At 39.1% G+C, this 18,201-nt stretch overlaps 1 protein-coding gene across 1 annotated transcript in view; it reads right to left on the bottom strand.

Annotated features, from left to right (window-relative positions):
• SVEP1 (sushi, von Willebrand factor type A, EGF and pentraxin domain containing 1) overlaps window positions 1-18,201 on the bottom strand; it is a 157,588-nt gene that overhangs the window by 42,065 nt on the left and 97,322 nt on the right. Inside the window, exons 25-36 of the mRNA XM_036903354.2 lie at window positions 15,449-15,606; window positions 14,412-14,613; window positions 12,376-12,551; window positions 9,242-9,366; window positions 8,164-8,287; window positions 7,258-7,428; window positions 6,105-6,278; window positions 5,566-5,685; window positions 4,164-4,340; window positions 3,858-3,942; window positions 3,063-3,254; window positions 1,906-2,073 (exon numbers count right to left, since the gene is read on the bottom strand). Of these exons, the coding sequence (XP_036759249.2) occupies window positions 1,906-2,073; window positions 3,063-3,254; window positions 3,858-3,942; window positions 4,164-4,340; window positions 5,566-5,685; window positions 6,105-6,278; window positions 7,258-7,428; window positions 8,164-8,287; window positions 9,242-9,366; window positions 12,376-12,551; window positions 14,412-14,613; window positions 15,449-15,606 (1,872 nt within the window). The remainder of the gene's footprint in view (window positions 1-1,905; window positions 2,074-3,062; window positions 3,255-3,857; window positions 3,943-4,163; window positions 4,341-5,565; window positions 5,686-6,104; window positions 6,279-7,257; window positions 7,429-8,163; window positions 8,288-9,241; window positions 9,367-12,375; window positions 12,552-14,411; window positions 14,614-15,448; window positions 15,607-18,201) is intronic.

Raw genomic sequence — 18,201 nt, forward strand, 5'->3', positions numbered from 1 at the left:
GGTTTCACATGAGCAACATTGTGGTTACTGCAGCTCCCCCCCTTTATCAAGTCCCCACCACATACCCCATTATAGTCATTGTCCATCAGCATGGAAAGATGCTATAGAGTCACTACTTGTCTCCTCTGTGCTATACTGCACGAAGCACTATTTTTATAAAAATGGTCTGTTATTGGAGAAGGGAGCATATGAGAATTCACGTGAAAAACCTTTGAAGGATGTAAAACCCTCTCCAAATGTATCAATTTGTTGTCATTTTCATTACCATCTTTAATATTTCTTTCAATAAATCCCTTTTGTATACCATACAGACTTAACATTAAGGCAGACACAGAACTCTTACAAGTGAATTATTTGTGAATATAAAATATATGATTTATGAAAAAAATGTAAATTTGAATATATAGCATGATTTTTAATATTAAAAAAATACATACGCAAAGACAAAATTCTGGGAAGAAATTGGGTAAAATATCACCAACAATCAACTTTGGGTAATTTTTAAATGTATGTTTATTTTCTAGTTTCATATAATGATAATGTATTATTCTTTAACCAGGAAAAAACCCAGAAGTTGTCAATATCTAATTAATATTTGGGACGTTTATATTTGATGAAATTTCACCAAAATTTAAATGACTAATCCTTAATAGTCTTCCGTAATTCATTAAGAAGCAATTTTTAAATGTGTCAATCCACATTGGGAGATGGGACCATGAGAAGCTAACTCCTACACTGAAATTATAATATTGAAGATTTCTTTTCCACTTAGGAAGGTGTTAACAATTTGGGATATCTGTCAATTCTTTATACAAGTTTGACTCTCAAGAGCAGTATTTTCTTTTTGTAAGAAAGTATTGCTGCCATCTGCTGGCAGCCCTGTATCAGTAGGACGGTCTTCTACTCAGGTGAAATGAACTTCAACTTCTCTGCTAGGATAGACACTGCGCTCTCCTGTGCTCCAATCATCCTAATATGGCAGTCTGGTGAGTGTATTATGTTTTTTCTGGCTAGGCCAAGTATTATCATTTGATTTCTCACAATATCCGTAAGAAGTATGGACCTTTAATGCACTTACTTTACGTAGGAGGTCATTCAAAGCACAGAGAGGCTATACGGTTCTCCCAAGGCCACACAGTTAGTGAATGACAGAGCTGATAAATAAAGCCAGAAAATGGCAATCCCTCTCCTGTAGCTGCTTCAAGTGTGTGAAAAGCAACAGAGGTAAATCTGGAGTGTGAAAGCACAAATGGTGAAAATATGTATTGAGGAAGCATGGGGGAAAAAAAGCAATAAAATGCAAGTCGATGACCTGGGGTTCAATCACCCATCGGTTCTTCATTGCCTGTCTGAGCCCCTAAGCAGATCGCCATCCGAGGGAGCCTCCCCTTTCTCTGTACCTCACCGAGTTTCGGTGAGGAACAAATGAGACTGTAAGTGTGAAAGCTCTTTGTGATCTGCTTCCTGGCCTTTCTAATTTTATCTCTGAATTAAATGAGATCATTGAAAATGTAAAAAAGTGACCCTTATTATCTTTTTTTTCTGTGGTGTACCTTTATATTGTGACTTAAAATCTTGCCTTCAGGATTGCAGAGGATAGATACACAAATGCCTATTTAAATGTGCTTTCTGAGTCTTTAAAGTACAGAGACTTTTTCACTGCATCGTGCAATGTCTATACTTAAGGCCTAATTTGATAAATTACTCTAATTCCAGGAAAACATTGTTCCCATAGAAGAATACGCTCCCTTTCTGCTGTTAGGAAACAAGAGCACAAAGCTCTCTTTGGCTTCGTCGGCCAGGAAATTTAATTTAGTGGTCAGAGAAGCTCATCTCCGCAGCCAGGGGGCGTCCTTCCCTCAGCGGCTCCCAATGCTCTGTCCTTCTTAGGGGTATAGTACTCACCCTTCTTTGCAAGTGTAAGTGACCGTGTTCCCAAAAGTGAAGTTAGTTCCAGTGATGACAGCGTCTTTGATGTCTGGGGGCTCTCCACAGAAGACAAGATGACAGGTAGGTGGTGCTCTGTCCCAGCTGCCTGCCGCCGAGCATTCAATGACAGAAGGGCCCTGTAAGCTACAGGAAAGAATGATGCCACCTCTTTCATTGGCTATTTATTTACTGTTATGGGGACAAAATAGGAAGGACATAGAAGAAAATAAGGGATGTGAGGAATTTTAATAAAAAAAATTAAGTTTCTTCATATTTTCTTGCTTTACACAAGAGCAAGGAAAACCTGAGCAGGCTATAAACCATCTAAAACAATGAACAGGCTAAAACAACAACTCGATGCAAAATAAAATGTCCTTACTGGTGGTCCAGTAGGGCTTTCCAGACTTGTGAAGGAGTAAGTGGATGAGAAAGGCTTAACAGGCTGGTTAGGATCCAGCAGTAAGGGAGACAGACACTCAGGAAATCAGGGTAGCTGAGGTCAAAGGCACTATCCTTGTCATGAGCCTGGGCATCTGAAATGTGTTACTCTTGACTCTGACCTCTGGCCTTTGATTTCATAAACCTTGCATCTCTATGGTGCATGGTTTATCCACCTTTGCTTGCCAACCTGATTCTGATAGTCTGTATTATTTCACTTTCTGTTCATTTGATCTGTTTTACTTCAAATCCTGTTGGCCAAGTTTCTGATCACAGCCTGACTCTACTGTCCCTCTGAAAACACATACACACACACCATTAATCAAATTAATATCTTATAGTATTTAGGCCCCAGGCCCTTACCTTAACATGCTTTTTCTAATATCCCACATAATATTGACTATAAGCTTGGTAAATTGCTTATGGAAAAAAATCCAGGCATTTGTTTGCTTTTGTGTTGAATGGATGAATGTTTACAGCAATTGAACTAGAGCTCCCAGCATCAAAGTTGGATGGAATAGTTTCCTGGGCACTTACTATAAGCTAGGCCTCAGGAAGCACATGAATTTGAAAATATCTTTCACTTTTAGAAATCTGAATTTAAAGTCAGCTAGTCATATACAAATGAAACCTCCTGAGTAAATAATGAATAACAGGGGATTGTGGGAAGCTTGGCTGGTGCCTATGGGCTTTACCTGTATCCACTCTCACATGAATACGATGCAGTAGAAAGGTAAGTAAGCCCACTCAGAATGTATTTCCCATTATTTATGTTTTCGGGGTGAGAACACTTGACCAGTTCACACACAGGAGGAGCATGACTCCAAGAACCACTCGCAAGACAGGATGATTCTTTATCTCCATCCAGAGTATATCCTTTATTACACCTAAAGAGGATAGAAAAAGATTCAGACTATAATTTGCTTTATTTTGCATAATGTTATCTGTGCCCAAACCTCCAAAGATATTGAGAAATTGCACATATTGGAAGAGTTCTGTTTTTTTTACTACTTAAATAATTTTTTTTCAAGGTTGAATACTGTACATTTGCCCCACAGAACTCTTGGTGGGTGACAAGGAGAAAGATTAAGGATTTGGTTTGTCTCTAGTATGGGTCTTGATTTTGCAGCTGCAATAGAAAATTCTTGGTTTGAGAGACCAAATTCTTGGTCTAGTCTAGTCTAAGTCCTTGAAATATTGAATTTGGAGAGAGAGCTCCAGCGTATAACCAAGAATGAATATTCATTAGCTTGCAGGGCCTTCCTCCATGGCATCCATCTCAGCCCCTAGCACTCAAGGGGGTGCTAGATTCTAGATACGACTACCATTGGATTAATGGATTAGATTACTTTACCCTACACACAATTCAATTAAGCCCACTTTAATTAAAAAGCATCTGGGATAATTCTTCCCCCTTTCTTCCAGTGTTATATATCACTGCCAGCATGTCATCAACAACTCCTACAATAGTTTTAATCTTAGATACTTACCTATATAAAACTTTGCTGCCATAGGTAAATGCTGATCCATCAATGCCACCATTTTCTGGAATAGCTGGTGTACCACAGGAAACAGCTTAAAGGGGGAAGAACAAAAACATTGCTTTTCTTTGCTAGTTTTGTTCAAAAATCTCTAAAAACCCAAGGACAGCCCTGTGTTTTCTTGTCACATTTAAATATGAGCCTAGTAGTTGCATTTTAAATACAAAGACTATTCATATGATACTTGACATTTCTACATCTTAAACTTCTAGGATTGCCAAACACCGCAAACATGGTAAACTTAACTAAACATACCTTCACAATATGGTATCAGATGGCTCCATTCTCCAGACTCCAAACATGTAATTTTGGTTATTCCCATCAGCTGGTGTCCTTCCTCACAGGAAAATGTGACTTCGGCACCCACCGTATAGATCCCACCAGAAGAGTGGCCATTTTTTGGATTTCCTGGAGCCTTACATTTTATGGGTTCTTGAAAAAAACAGTTTTTGCAGGACAATAAATGGTGTTCACACAACCATGGAAGGGGTCACAGCAAAAGAATTCCGTTATGGATAAGGTACCAGCTAAAAATTGACAAAAAAAGCTTTTGAAAGGAGATACATAAAGGCCAGGGATATGTTGGACATCAGACCAGAACATATTTTTAACAGGCATTTAAATAACAGTGTTTTGAAACAGTGGTGACTAACAAAAATACACAAAGTTTATCTGGCCCAAAAGGGAGTTGTTTATTGGAGAAATAGTGGTCGTGCCAGGGCAAGGCTTAGAAGAGCTTCTGCTCCTCAGGTCCTCCAACCTCATACGCAGTCTTTGAGAGCACTGACTTTTTTTCAAGCTGATGTAAAGTCTGTGTCTCAGTGGATTCAGGAGAGCTTCACAGTCTCCCTTTCCAAACAGACTACAGACCATGAGCCTTCCCATGTCCAAATCTAGTGTCACCTACCACTTCTAGGAGGGGAAATAAGTTAGAGAGAGATTAGTGGTAGAGTTGAACAAGAGGAGCACATATAATACCTAAGTTCTCAAACAGGGAAAATATAAAAATAAAAGGTTGAGTCAACCTTTCTGAAGGTCATACTGGCTATGAAAGTCAAGGCCTTTCAATGAATGTAAATGAAACCCTCTCAAAAACATGTCATTTTAAGGCTTGACTTTGAGAATTCTGCTTGACTTTCTGTCTTACTGTTTTCTAGTAGTTGCTTCCTCCCAGTAAATGTACAAAGATGTTGATGGGTTGAGAGCTGGGCTGTTATTATCAAAGTTATTACAAAATAATGAGATGTAGTAAGGAAGGTTGTCCATTTTCTTCAGGGACAGACCTCTATGTGGTTGAGGCAAAGCTAACATTCTGACAGCAAAGACGTGATGATCTCTGTTTCAACTGAAGCAGTAGAGGCCACTGATTATACTTCTAAATCTACTCTGTTATTCTTGTACTAGGCAGACATTGTTTCAACATTCTGATGATGGAGTTCTGATCCCAGTTCTGTTTTTCTGAAACTGGGAACTGGAGGGGCACAATGTTAATTTAAAGCACATTTAGTTGTTGCTAATGTGTCTTTTTTAAGATGGTTGATCTTCTCCATCTGCCCTATAAAGTCGAAAATATTGTCTTATATTTAAATATCCATTTGAAATATATGAATAAAAAAAAAACTGACGCAGACTTCCCAGTTATCCATATACTAGTTACCTGCACAGTTTTTACCATCGCCGGTGTAGGGTGGGATACATGAGCAAACATAGGATCCATTTGTATTCAGGCAGGAAGCGTACTGACTGCAGTCTGACCCGACAGCACATTCATCAACATCTAAAATGAAGACAGTTTATAGAGAGTGACATTGATTGATATTTCTTATATAACAAACATTTTAAAATATGTTATCACATATCACTTAATGCATAATATTATATATATATTTATGCAATTTAAATAGTCATAATCACATTGCAGATATGCAATGAGGGCTATTATTTTCCCAGTTTATAAGTGGGTATGTAGAAGGGCAGAGATAGATAGGAACAGTCTTAATATTGAGCCTGGTAAAATTTTAAAACATTTTTGGCACCTCTAGGGACAGCTGCATTGTTACCATGACTTGCCCAGAGCTTACTGGGATGAGATGAAGTCAGCGAAGGAATGCCACAAGAGAGCCTCAGGAATTTGGAATGAATGCCTCCCATGGAGCCAGAATAAACCCACAGAGCAGTTGCCAAGATTTATCTCACCCAGGCAGGATGGTGAAATGCCATTCCAGCTCCCATTATCTGTACAGAACATCCTTGAGTCACCCAACAAGTAGTAGCCATTGCTGCACTGGTAGGTCACTGTGCTGCCAGCATGGAAGTCCTCAGCCGAATAAAAGCCATTCTCCAAAGTGGGTGGCACCCCACAGCTGATGCCTGTAATGTGACCAGGAAGAGCACAACCACATTAGTATGAAAACGCTCAGAGGACATTTTATTTATATTGAGTTAGCAGTTTGGTTAGTTTTTCATTGCACACAAACATTAGACTGAGGGCATTCTAGGGATGGTAGCAGGCTGTGGCCATACCCTAAGCATCTGGTATAGTGTCTGGCTCCTTGTAGGCATGCGATTAATTAATTAAAGTATTTATGGAGGCCCTGTTGGACACTTGTTGGAGGTGTTAAGGTTTTTACAGTAACTAATCAAAAAGATGAAATCCCTGGCTTGTGGGTTAACTAATTGGTGGGATTAGAGAGAGACAAGCAACACGTAAGTATATGATATGTCAGGTGGGAATAGATGCATTGGAGAAACTTCCCTGATCACCCTGTCCAAAATAGCAATCTTGCTACTACCCAACCTCTTTATTTCCCTTCTCAGCTTAATTTCTCGCCATATCCTTTAATTCTGGCTCTTGCTGTTCTTACTTACTACAAATAAATAACGTTTACTTATTATTTGCTGTCTTTCTTCCTCTAACGTAAACTCCGTAAGAAGAGAGATTTTTTCCAACTGCTGCATCTCCAGACCTTAGATTGGTGTCTAGCATATAGCAGGTGCTTTAAAAATTGTTGAATAAATGGACGAATGGATGCCCCCAACTCAAGAGATCTTTTCCTGTTTCCCCACCCACCAATGGCCCAGCTCCCTTTGGGCTCCAGCACAGACTTCTGTCTTTCCCTCCCATCCAGTCCCTTGTCCTCCCTGAGGTGCCTGAACTCTTTGGGTCTTCATCACCCACCTCCCTTATGGTGCCCCGCAAAGTTCATCACGCGAAGGAAGAATTCAGTGAATAGTTGCTGTATTTGCTACCGTGAAATATCTAGCTCTTATCTAGCATTCCTGAAAACTGTTCTTACAGTTCGCATCTTTTTCAAGAGCTACGGAAATGGCTTTAACAAAGGCAGCTCACGTTCACAGTGTGGGAGTGGTTGTGTCCACTGCCCTTGATTCAGGCAGTACTGCACGGCGTTCCCAACCATCTGGAAGCCTGGATCGCAGAACAGACTGATTTTGGAGCCTGGCTTTAAGTCTTCTGATGCAGATCGCAGATGAGGTACGGATCCTTCTAAAGGTGGGCAATCTGAGGGCAAAGAACACAGGCGCAGAGCTCATCAGCAACAGAGTGACAGCATCCTCAGGCCAAAGGTTTCAAATCATGTGTTGTACCAGCAGCCGAGAGCCAGTCTGTTGATACTAAAATGAGGTAACACATGACCAGATCATTGCCAAGCAAAATCATGAGAAAAGCTATTTGAGTCAATGAACAACTTTATTTCAGCAGAAGTCTGCTGAATTTTTTTTAAGTAAAAAATGGTTATTTTAGGAATATTTATGAAATGTTTCATAAGGTTTTAAAACCTTGAATTCCAGTAAGTTTTCAGAAACTTGTTTAAATACATTGAGTCTGATTATTCAGCATGTGGACTGTAATGTGCACTGCTTTTCTCCCGTGCTACCTGCCCTCAGATGGCTGCTGGGAGTACAGAGCTGAGCACCCATCTCAAACAAGAGGAGAGGACTTCGGTGGGTATTTAAAAAATGAACCATATCCTTCCTCTCACCCTATTTTCCTAATCTTTTTTTTACCTTTGTCCAGGTTTCCACCACAATTTATACTCTCTTATAGTGAATGTATTTAAGTATTTATAAAAAGATAAGTCCTTTGGATGAGGGTAAGGTAATAATGAATTACTAGTTAAACAGACTGAGAGGCACATATTCTTTGACCACTAGAGAATTTTGAATTGTCTCCTCTCGCTAGAAAACCCCAGAACAGTCAAGAGATGGCAATTCTATGGAAGAAGGGCATTCTAACCAGAACAGAATATGCTCTTGGAATCGATCTTCACTTTCCCCACAATTCCAGACAGGAAATCAGGCCAGGCTAACACATTTCCTTTACTGAGTTCCTCTGGGCATGAGGTAGCCAGTGATTTCACCTGAAAGATGGAAAACACGTCTTTAGATGAACCTTGTTTCAGTAAGACAGAGTTGTTATATCTTAATTTAGTCCTTTTGAAAACATTCACACATTTTTTTTTGGGGTGGTGGTGGAGGGAAGCAGGCTTTTGTGCTGTGTGATTCCAGGGCTACATGAAAGTTCTGTTCCCTCTCTGTCTCTCCCTTCCACCCCCACCATTCTCTCTCCCAAACATTTCATTGTTGCTGGGAATTCTGCAGTTCTACACATAGAATTTCCTGTCTATAGCCTTGCAGTTTGCTAAGGTGTTATAGAGGTTCTCTCTTCCCCTGTCTCCTCTCTTGGATGTAGAGGGGAGAAACAAGGCTCAGCCAAGTCCTGCCTTGTAATCGTAAGGGCAAACATTCATGAAGCCCTTACTATGTGCCAAGAAATACCTCAATTGTACATGCAGTACTTTGTTCAAACTTGCCAATACTCCACTAGGCAGTTCTGTTTATCTTTCACAGATAAGAAAACTGAAGTGCAGAGAGATGGAGTAACACCCCCAAAATCATCACCACAAGTTCATGGGACTTGAACCCAGGCTGCTGGGCTCCAGATTGGCTTGAACCACTAGCTCATCTACTACTTTCTATGCATGATCTTGGGCCAGCCCTAAATTTTTGCAGCTTTAGAGGCATGGAAAGTATTATCTCTTTGGTTCTTTACAGTTCTGAAATCAGAAAATGTTATAAAATAATCATGTTGAATACCATTTAAAGACATTGCCAAGAAACTGAAAAGGGGATTCATTGAAAGGTAGACAACATCTGCCTTGCCAAGTCTATGACCAGAGCATCAAAGGACATTTGTGGTAAATTCTGAAAACCCTGATGTTGCAATAAGACACGGCATCATTAGGCTGTTCACATTTTTACTAGGTTTGTACCTTTGCATCTCATTACTGTCATACACTGAAAATGGAATTGACCTGCTGTGGAGACAGGACATAGTCCCAGAGGTTGAGCTGGCTTATGGAGCCCACAAAAGACTCAGCTGGGTTGAATCCCTCTCCTTTTTTGTCTTGCTCTTGCCCAAGAACTAATGCACCACCACCTAAAGAGAAAAGGAGAGAAACAAGGAGGAAAAGTGGCCTGATTGTTTTGTACTCCTAAGATGCTAACTTAACGAAAGCACTCTCAATATTTAAGTGTAACAGGGAAAACCGTTCAACTGCATGTTTTATTCAATGTTTCATGTAACTTAAAAACTGTCAGAGAAGATTTAGTATTATATTGGAATTACATTGTATTTACAAATATTTAACTATAAAAACCACTTATGTATATATATATATATGCACATAATATTTTATGCCAACAAAATCGGTAGGTCCCATTTTGTGTCCTTTCTTCCAGAAATTACCCTCCGTGACAGACTACCAGTTGCTGCTCTTCATTTTCTTATTCTTAAGCTTACAGTGCTTTAAATGTCTACCACCAATTCCAAGGTGACTTCTCAAGTTGTCAGTGGTGGCCTGGTTGCTAAATTCAGTGGAGACCCTTCAATATTCACCTCTGGTGACTTCTCTGTGCCATCTGTTTCTAGTTACCATTTTGTTCTATTGACGTGTCCTTCCTGGATGTACCGGATGGTCTGTGTTTGCCCCTTCAGAGCTACCTTTCGCCCTTCTCCACTCTGCTTTGTGTCCCTCCCAAAGGTTGACACTTAAGAACTGCACCACCTGTTCTCTTTGTGCTGGCTTTTCTTTGTGGCTGGCCATGGAACCAGCCCGAGGGTAGAAAGTGGGATGAAAGAGAAGTGCAGTTTCTGGGCACCTTTCTCCCAGGCACCACGTTGTCGCTGGTTACTTTCCTCTGTCTAACGTCATTGCTCTCGCTGGGTGATTTCTCTCTGTCATGACAAGGTTGCCTAAATTCTGGCGATGACTCCTGCTTCTTGCCATTTCAGGCCCATCTCCTGTAACATCCCATGATTGCTAGTCATGGGGTGTTTTACTGTCATATTTGGTCCTCTTAACCCTGCCTATACCTTTGAAAATAGTGCCTTTATTAAAGTCTCTTCAGTTGTGGGTGCCACCTGTTTCCTGCCAGGACCCTGACTGATTCCACTTGGTTTGTGTGAGCATGTCCTTTCCTGGTTTCCCTTGAACTTTTCTGTTCTTTATCAGTCTCCATTCTCTAGCTGCCTCTTAGATGTGGGTGCACCCAGGGTTCCATCCCTGCCTCTTCTTTTCTTCCTTCAGCTAATCTCACCTCATCTCATTCATCTGCCAATTGATATTGGCACATCCCTCTTTCAAGATTTCTCAACCTACATCTTTTTCTTATAAATCACTTAAAAATTAATATAGCTGCAAGGAAGGAAATTTGAAAAAAAATAAAGTATGAACAATTCCTCTTACCTAGAAAAAAAACACTTAACAGCTTTGTGTATTTCCTTCTAGGATTCATTTTTGTTTCTATAATTTTTGAAGTATATGTGCATGTGTGTGTGAGACATTTTAAAACACACAACTCAGGATCATAGTATATATGATACTTGAATCTCACTTTTCTTGAATGTGTTCTCGTTTCATGAGCTTTAATAACTATTATATCATATGCTGTTATCTACTTAATCATTTAAACTTAATTTAATCCGCTTAATTAATTAATTGAACAACCATTCTTATTGGATACTGGAGTTGCTTCCAAGTTCAGTATTAAAATAACACTGAGATAAATATATTGTTATGTAAGTATTTGTTCAGATCACTGATTATTTACTTTAGATTGACTCCTGGTAGTTGAATTGTTGGTTGTGTTGGTTGTATGAAAAGGATTCCTCTAAGGCTCTTGATGAAAGTTTCTAACTTGCCTCCCAGAAAGGTGGTATCAATGTTGTCATTTGTCAGGACTCTATAACAGAGTGTCCACTCTGCTGAATCCTTGCCAATCAGATTCCATCACTAAACACAGCGTTGTTAATTTCATATAAAGTGGTATCAACCTATGTTTTTAGCTGCATGCATTCCTGTGATTATAATTCAAACTCAGTGTTTCAAAAACCAAATACCAAATCTCCTCCCGACCCTGACCCCTACTCTGATACTTGTCCTGTCCCTAGAATTCCTATCTGAGCTAACAGACATCTCAGCTCTGTCAATTGGAGCTTTGCAATATTTACAGACTCCAATTCATTCTTATTGCTGTGATCAGACAACCATCCCCCTGGGTGGATATTACCAGTGTTCTTGCTTTATTTTCCTATTCCTTTAACTTATTTCCCACTCTTCCATCAGGGTTTAATTTTTTAAAGATAGAAATGCTCTTGTTTTTTTACCATAATAAAAGTATATGTTCATTATGAAAATATCAGAAAAGAATGAAGGGAAAATAAAAGCCACCTACGATCCTACTATCCAGAGAAAAGAGAGCTCAAAATTAAACACAAAAAAGAACCACCATCCACCTTATTGGATAATGCCACTTCCTGTTGAAATACTTTGAATGTTTCCTTGTTTACTATACCATTCCAACCATTCCTCCTCATATAACATGTCGCAAAGGATCTAAATGGAGCAAGCTTATTGCTGTGTTCAACACTGAGAACTCTGGATCACCTGGTACTGTTGCATTCCTTCAATCTAAAACTCTCTGAATATTTTTCAAAAACTATTTTTAGAGAAAGTTTGAGTTCTACTTGAAAAACGGCATGAAAGACAGATTGTATTAGGCATGTTCCAGCTTATATACTGAATACATTTAGATACTGTGTGTACTGATCCCAAAACAAAACCAACAAATAAAAAACACCAGCAATTAATCTCCCTGGAAGACCATTTGGTAGCCACTCGGTGTGAGTTCAGCATGCTTCTTGGTAGTCTTAATATAGATCCTCAGAGACATTTCTTACACAGAGAGTCACACAGCCCCCCTAAGACAATTCTGTAATCACTCCCAGTCTGGACAATCAGGGAATAGTAAATAGGAGAGATGACTAGTAATCTTTGTCTAACTGTTGACCTTTGCCAAGGACAACAAAGCTGGCAAACTTCATGCTCATCTAAGCACCATCACCTCGAGCATTTAGCAGAATTATATTCCTTTAGCTGAGACATACCAGGGATGGCCGAACCAACAGAGAGGCCCACACCACCATCAGATAATTTCCCATCGATGTAGACTTTCCAGGCTCCGTCAGCACTTGTCCAAGCGATTGCAATATGATGCCAACTGCCGTCATTGACAGAGGGACAGTCTGTTATCCTTTCCTTGCCATTCACATAAAGAACCCAGCTGCAGAAAGATTCCAGGGGATACAGTCATCAGTTATATGATGTAATCCCATCTGCAGGGCATGTTACTATTTTTCTTCTTTTCCTTCTTTATCTTTTTTTTGTGGGTGAAGCACTGTGTATGAAACCATTACTTCGTTTTCTCCATTTCACCCTCCATTTCTCTTTTTCTATTGCATAGAACCAGATTTGGCTTACTAATTACACTTATTGTAGCTTAGTGAAAACTGCTTTGTGTTACTAAAGCACTGAGGAGTAGGAAATAGTCTTAGGCTGCACTGAGAGAAGTTAGGCCAATTTGAGATAACTCACCAACTGTCTATTCTGCAGAGAGCAAGCCCAGAGGAATGGAATGAGAGTCATGTAAACATCAGCCTGTTTTCCTTCCTCTAGAGTGTATGTTTCTAAGACCAGGCATACACTTCAGGGGCCTCATAGAAAGTAAGTACTGTCCCTCGGTTGCCAAAGCAGTCACATGGCAAAGCGTCAATTCAAAAAAAGAATGACTGGAACTGAACAGAGGTGACCCACCACAGGAGGAGTCCAACAACCGTGTCACTTAAAGCAATGTCAAAGGCACTAAGCAGGTTAAAGTGGAATATCTTCAAAACCAAATGGAGAAAAAGAAAAGATTAGGGAAAGCTGATAAAGAAGATAAGAACTCATTGAATACCTCTCCCAGCATCTTCTCAGGTCCTATTCAAAGATGTTTATGAAAAATGGCTATTTTTATAATATTGTTTCCCCTCTGTGTTTTCCTACTTTGCTTCCCCTATGAGAGCAGGCAAATTCTCTCTACTTATTTTGCTTCAGGGGAGGTTTTTGCATATTGCTTGGATATTGTTTCTGGAAGTTCAAGTCCACTAAGAAGAACAGAGTGTGAAGATGGGGAGATTTCCACCAAATAGTCAGAGTCTCAGTGACTGAGGAGAGGAAAGAGTGGGTCTCTGAGGCTTGCAGCCTGTTCAGGAGCAACAGGCCAGACATTTGGGTGGCTCTGAGAGAAAATGGCCACTTGGTGCACCATAGAATCTGTCTAGACTGAAGGCATGAAACCTCAGCCTTGCCAAGGATCTCACATAGCAAAGAGCAATGGTTCTGAAGAGACCACAGAGGCTGAGGGAGAGCATAGCTCAAGGATGAGCAGTGTGGACAGATGACCAATGATGGAAATCATGTCCATGTCTGTCGCTTTTTAGCAAAACTGTGGGATTTAGCTAATCTGTGAGAATTTAAGATAGGAAAAGCATTCAGTAGCAAAAGAAAGTAGAGAAACAATTGTGATCGATTTTTCTGGCAGCCCAGAGGGATGGGCTCTGCAGGTGGAATGAACTGATCCAAAAATAAGTAAGTAAGTAAGTAAGTAAGTAAGTAAATCTTGTAGACTGTTTCATATTCAATACATGTGTCTCCTGTGAGTCAATAATGTCACTGAAATCCCTTTACCCTTGGAGGCTCTTACATGTAATAGAAGGAACAACAGTCTTAAGGGTCAGAGTCTGAGACTTAGCTCTGTCACTCCCAGAGTATGAGTTTTGGGCAAACCATTTAGTCTCTCTGAGACTTTGTTTTGCTGTCTATAAAATGGGCACTAGTTCCTCAGATCATTGTGAAAATCAAATGAAGCAATACATATGGAAATACTTTGTAAATAGCTAAACATAATACACGTGCAAGGTATTATCACTGGAACTTTGCTTTCTTACAAAACTTTTCCAGATGCTCTATTTGATTATTGTCACTCTACTGTCCTGTTGGAGTACCTGATGCCCCTGCTCCTTCATCCCCCATCCCCAGTGTCAGTTCTAACGTGGTGCCAGAATAAGATCCAAAGCATGGGCTTCCTGACATTTCTGCTTACCCATTATAATCGGTCAGGAGGAAGGTATTGTCGCTGCCATTCTCCACTGCATAGGAGATGGGCGTTCCATAGTTGGTGATGTCAGAGGATTTCATCCAGAATGCACAGGTTACAGCATGGAGAGATGGAAGCATGCCATCTAACATGACATAACCATAGATACCAGAGACTTCAAAGTCCAGGTTAAAACCTGTAGACTGTTCTGCAACAAATTAAAAAAGTGTGCAGGCTGTGGTATTTGCAAGACATTTTTCAAGTGTCTAAGGTAAGCAGCAGGTAGCATCAGGTATTACTGTCAAAAGAGCTCATTTCAGTAAATGTGATGATCTTAGAAGCAGTTTCAAAATTAAATACATTATTTCTAAAATATAACACATTATTTTAAATTAAATAATCAATGAGTATTTAAGATAGGAAAAGCACTCAGTAGTGAAAGGAAGCAGAGGAAAAGGAAGTAGTGGGAGAGGTGGAATTGGGAAGTTATTAAAGATAAGAAACTCTAAAGCATGTCTGTATGCTGTTGGGATTAACTCAGTAGAGTGGAGTGACTGATGTTGCAGGAGAGAAAAAAGGTAACTGCAAGGGCAACGGTCTGTCTCTGCTCTAGGCTATAGTTTTTCCCTATTTCATGAACAATTCAGCTCTGCCCCAATCCTGCAGAGCCCACTCAATTAAACAAAAGTCCTGAACCCCTGAGAAAGTACTTTAACACTGATTCACAAACATGTCCATGGACTCTGACCTCCTATACCAAGTGGCTTTTCAAAGTGTTCTTTCTAAAGATGTAGGATGTGAAGAGTTCTGTTTATTTAATTTTCTCCATTCCTCCTCCCCTTCATCTTTAAGCTTCAATTTCCTCATTTTGCTATTGGGGAAAATATTACATAGTTTACTGGATGGCTATGAAGATTAAATAATTACAAAATGCTTAGTATAGTTATTGGTATACAGGTGGTGCTTGGTGTAGGTAAAAAGTGACATTGTTATTCTATCACCATTTTTAGCATTGTTATTAGTAACACTGAGTTCATATATACCTGTTTCACACCTGCTGCCTGAAAATCCTGGCTGACATTTACAACTGTATGAGTTTAGTTTATCCACACAGGTGGCCTGGTTTCTACATGGGTTGGACTGACATTCGTTGATGTTCAATTCACAGTATGGCCCTGTGTAGCCTGCTGCACATTGGCACCTGAAAGAAAATAAAATTCTGTAACAATGAGAACAACTGCAGAAATGCATTAGGGGAAGTCTTCCATTTATGACAACACTGTCTCAAAAGACTCTGAAAACTGAAATGCTGCTGTGATGTCTTTTACATGTGAATTTAAAAAAATGTGTGTGTGTGTGTGTATGTGTATATATATATATGTAAATAAATTAGTAAACATATTTAAAAAAATATAAAACTAAGCTCATAGATGCAGAGAACAGATTGGTGCTTGCCAGAGGTAGGGAGTGGGAGCAGGTGGGAGAAATGGGTGAAATATTTTCTGCTTGTTTGCTTAAATAAATTGAATTTAAAAAACCCTGAAATGCTGAAACATATTTTCTATGTCAAAACAGTGCTTTAATTGTTAGTTACTTTTTTAGTTCATATAATTAAACCTATTTAAGACAACATACATTTAAAATGTTGTAGTAACAAAGGTAGAGCAGAAAGTGGTGGTAGTCAAGGGGAAGTATTCACACGCATTGGGAGTTTCTTTCAGGGACACCACAGAAGTGCTAGGAAAATACACAAAGTTCACATGTTATTCTAATGCATTATATACATTAACCCAATCTTCATAACAATGAGGTAATATTATTACTTTCATTTTACAGATGAATAAACTGTAGCTCAGAGAGGTTAATTTGCCCAAGTTCTCTTTTTATCAAGTGATGGAGTAGGATTTTGAATCTAACCGAGTGCCTATTCTTAATCAGTATGTGATATAGTCTCTGTGGTATGGAACAAACCATTTAAACCTATCAGAATGGAAAGTATACCTGATAATGTGAAATGCTGACAATGGTGTGAAATGCCTAATCTCATATGGTGAGTAGGACTACAGTTTGGTAATGCCAAGGGAAGCAAAGGGTTTGCACTCCCAGAGCCCTGTATGTCCATTTCTAGTTAGGTTCCCTAGGAAATTACTGCACAGGTGCACAAGGCCACTTGTAACAAATGTTCATAATAGCATCATTCTCTATGAAGAGGAGAATAGGAAATTAAACCATGGTATAATCATTGAATGGAATCTGGCAGTTGAAATGAATAAACTAGAGCTAAATATGTCAACCTTGATAATACATCATGTTGAGTGGAAAAAAATTGCAAAAGGACATATATAATATGATGCTATTTATGTAAGACATAAAACTATACTTTATACTGTCTATGGAGTCATTTACATAGTAAAATATGAAGTGTGAATGAGAAAGACATACACCAACTCCAAGACAGTGGTTACCACTAGGGAAGAAGAAATGTATGAGTGTGTGTGTGTGTGTGTGTGTGTGTGTGTATTATAAGGACTCCAGGTCTATCTTTAGAAGGTATTTCTTTAAAACAAAAGATGTGAATCAAATATGACAAAATTCTAAGGTTTGATACTTTCTGTGATGAGTGCATGACTTTCATCAGTCTTTTTGTAATTTTCTATGTCTGAAATATTTTTTAATTAAAAAGGACCTATCCAAGAAATGGTACAATGTCGTTACTAGCAAGTTCATATGGGGACCTCTTTGATACTGGCCTAAAGTGACTTATATGAATAAATTGTACTTGGGGATTTAAATGAAAATTTCAGTTGGAATTAGAGGGGACCTTTACTGAGTTCTCTGCTTTGATGGTAAATCTATTTTAACTAGAATTTCACTGCTCTTCTTACACCCACGTTGATACCATGACAGCAGTCCAATATCCTTGTCTATGTAATATGTTCACTTTGATAACAACTAACAGCCCTTTAGAATCAGTAGAGTTTATCTTCATCTTTCTTTTAGTTAGGAATTAGACACATTTGGTATTCATCACCTGTTTTGGACCGTGGGGAGAAATCTGGAACTCTTGTTCATATAGAAATTTCTTACTGGCTATGGTTACGTGCTATATGACAAAAGATGTAAAAAGTCTATGAGAAGATGGTGCTGTACTGATAAGACCTCACTGACATATCAAGAGTGAGTCTCACGGGCAGAACTGGCTTTCTATTTCTTGTGGATAGTGCCCTGGTTATTTGTTGGGGGATGGTAATGGAATAGATGAGCCTGCAGGGGACTGGGAAATGTTGCACCTTTTTTTTTCTTCTTTCATAAACTTATAGAACCAATGGCATGTTGAAGACGATAAAGTTTCCTAAGATTCTGCAAGCAAGGCCAGTCTGTCTTTTGTACTGCAGAAGCCACAGATCCTTCAGGGAAAAGGGATGGGCGGGGGAACAACTTAATAATGACGAAGACGAGTATTGGTTTTTCAAACTGTATTCTCCTGACATCCTAAGAGTTATCTCAGGAAGACAAATTCTTTCTTCCCAACAAACACTACTATTTTGAACTATAAACACTTAGCTTTCATTATTTTGTTTACATTCATATTGGATTTCTTCTGAAGCAAAGGTTACTAAACTAAAAAAAAAAGTTTGAAAACCATGGAATAGAATGTAGATTGGCACTGTGATGGTATGATTAAAAATTCCTCTTGATTTTAGCGAGTGTGAACAGTCTAGCTAAAACATAAAACATTTAAAGATGAGTTTTGTCTAGTGCTTCCGTATTGCTTCTGTGTAATTGTGCTTCCTTT

Source organism: Manis pentadactyla, chromosome 3, assembly GCF_030020395.1.
Source record: "Manis pentadactyla isolate mManPen7 chromosome 3, mManPen7.hap1, whole genome shotgun sequence".
Taxonomy (NCBI): domain Eukaryota; kingdom Metazoa; phylum Chordata; class Mammalia; order Pholidota; family Manidae; genus Manis; species Manis pentadactyla.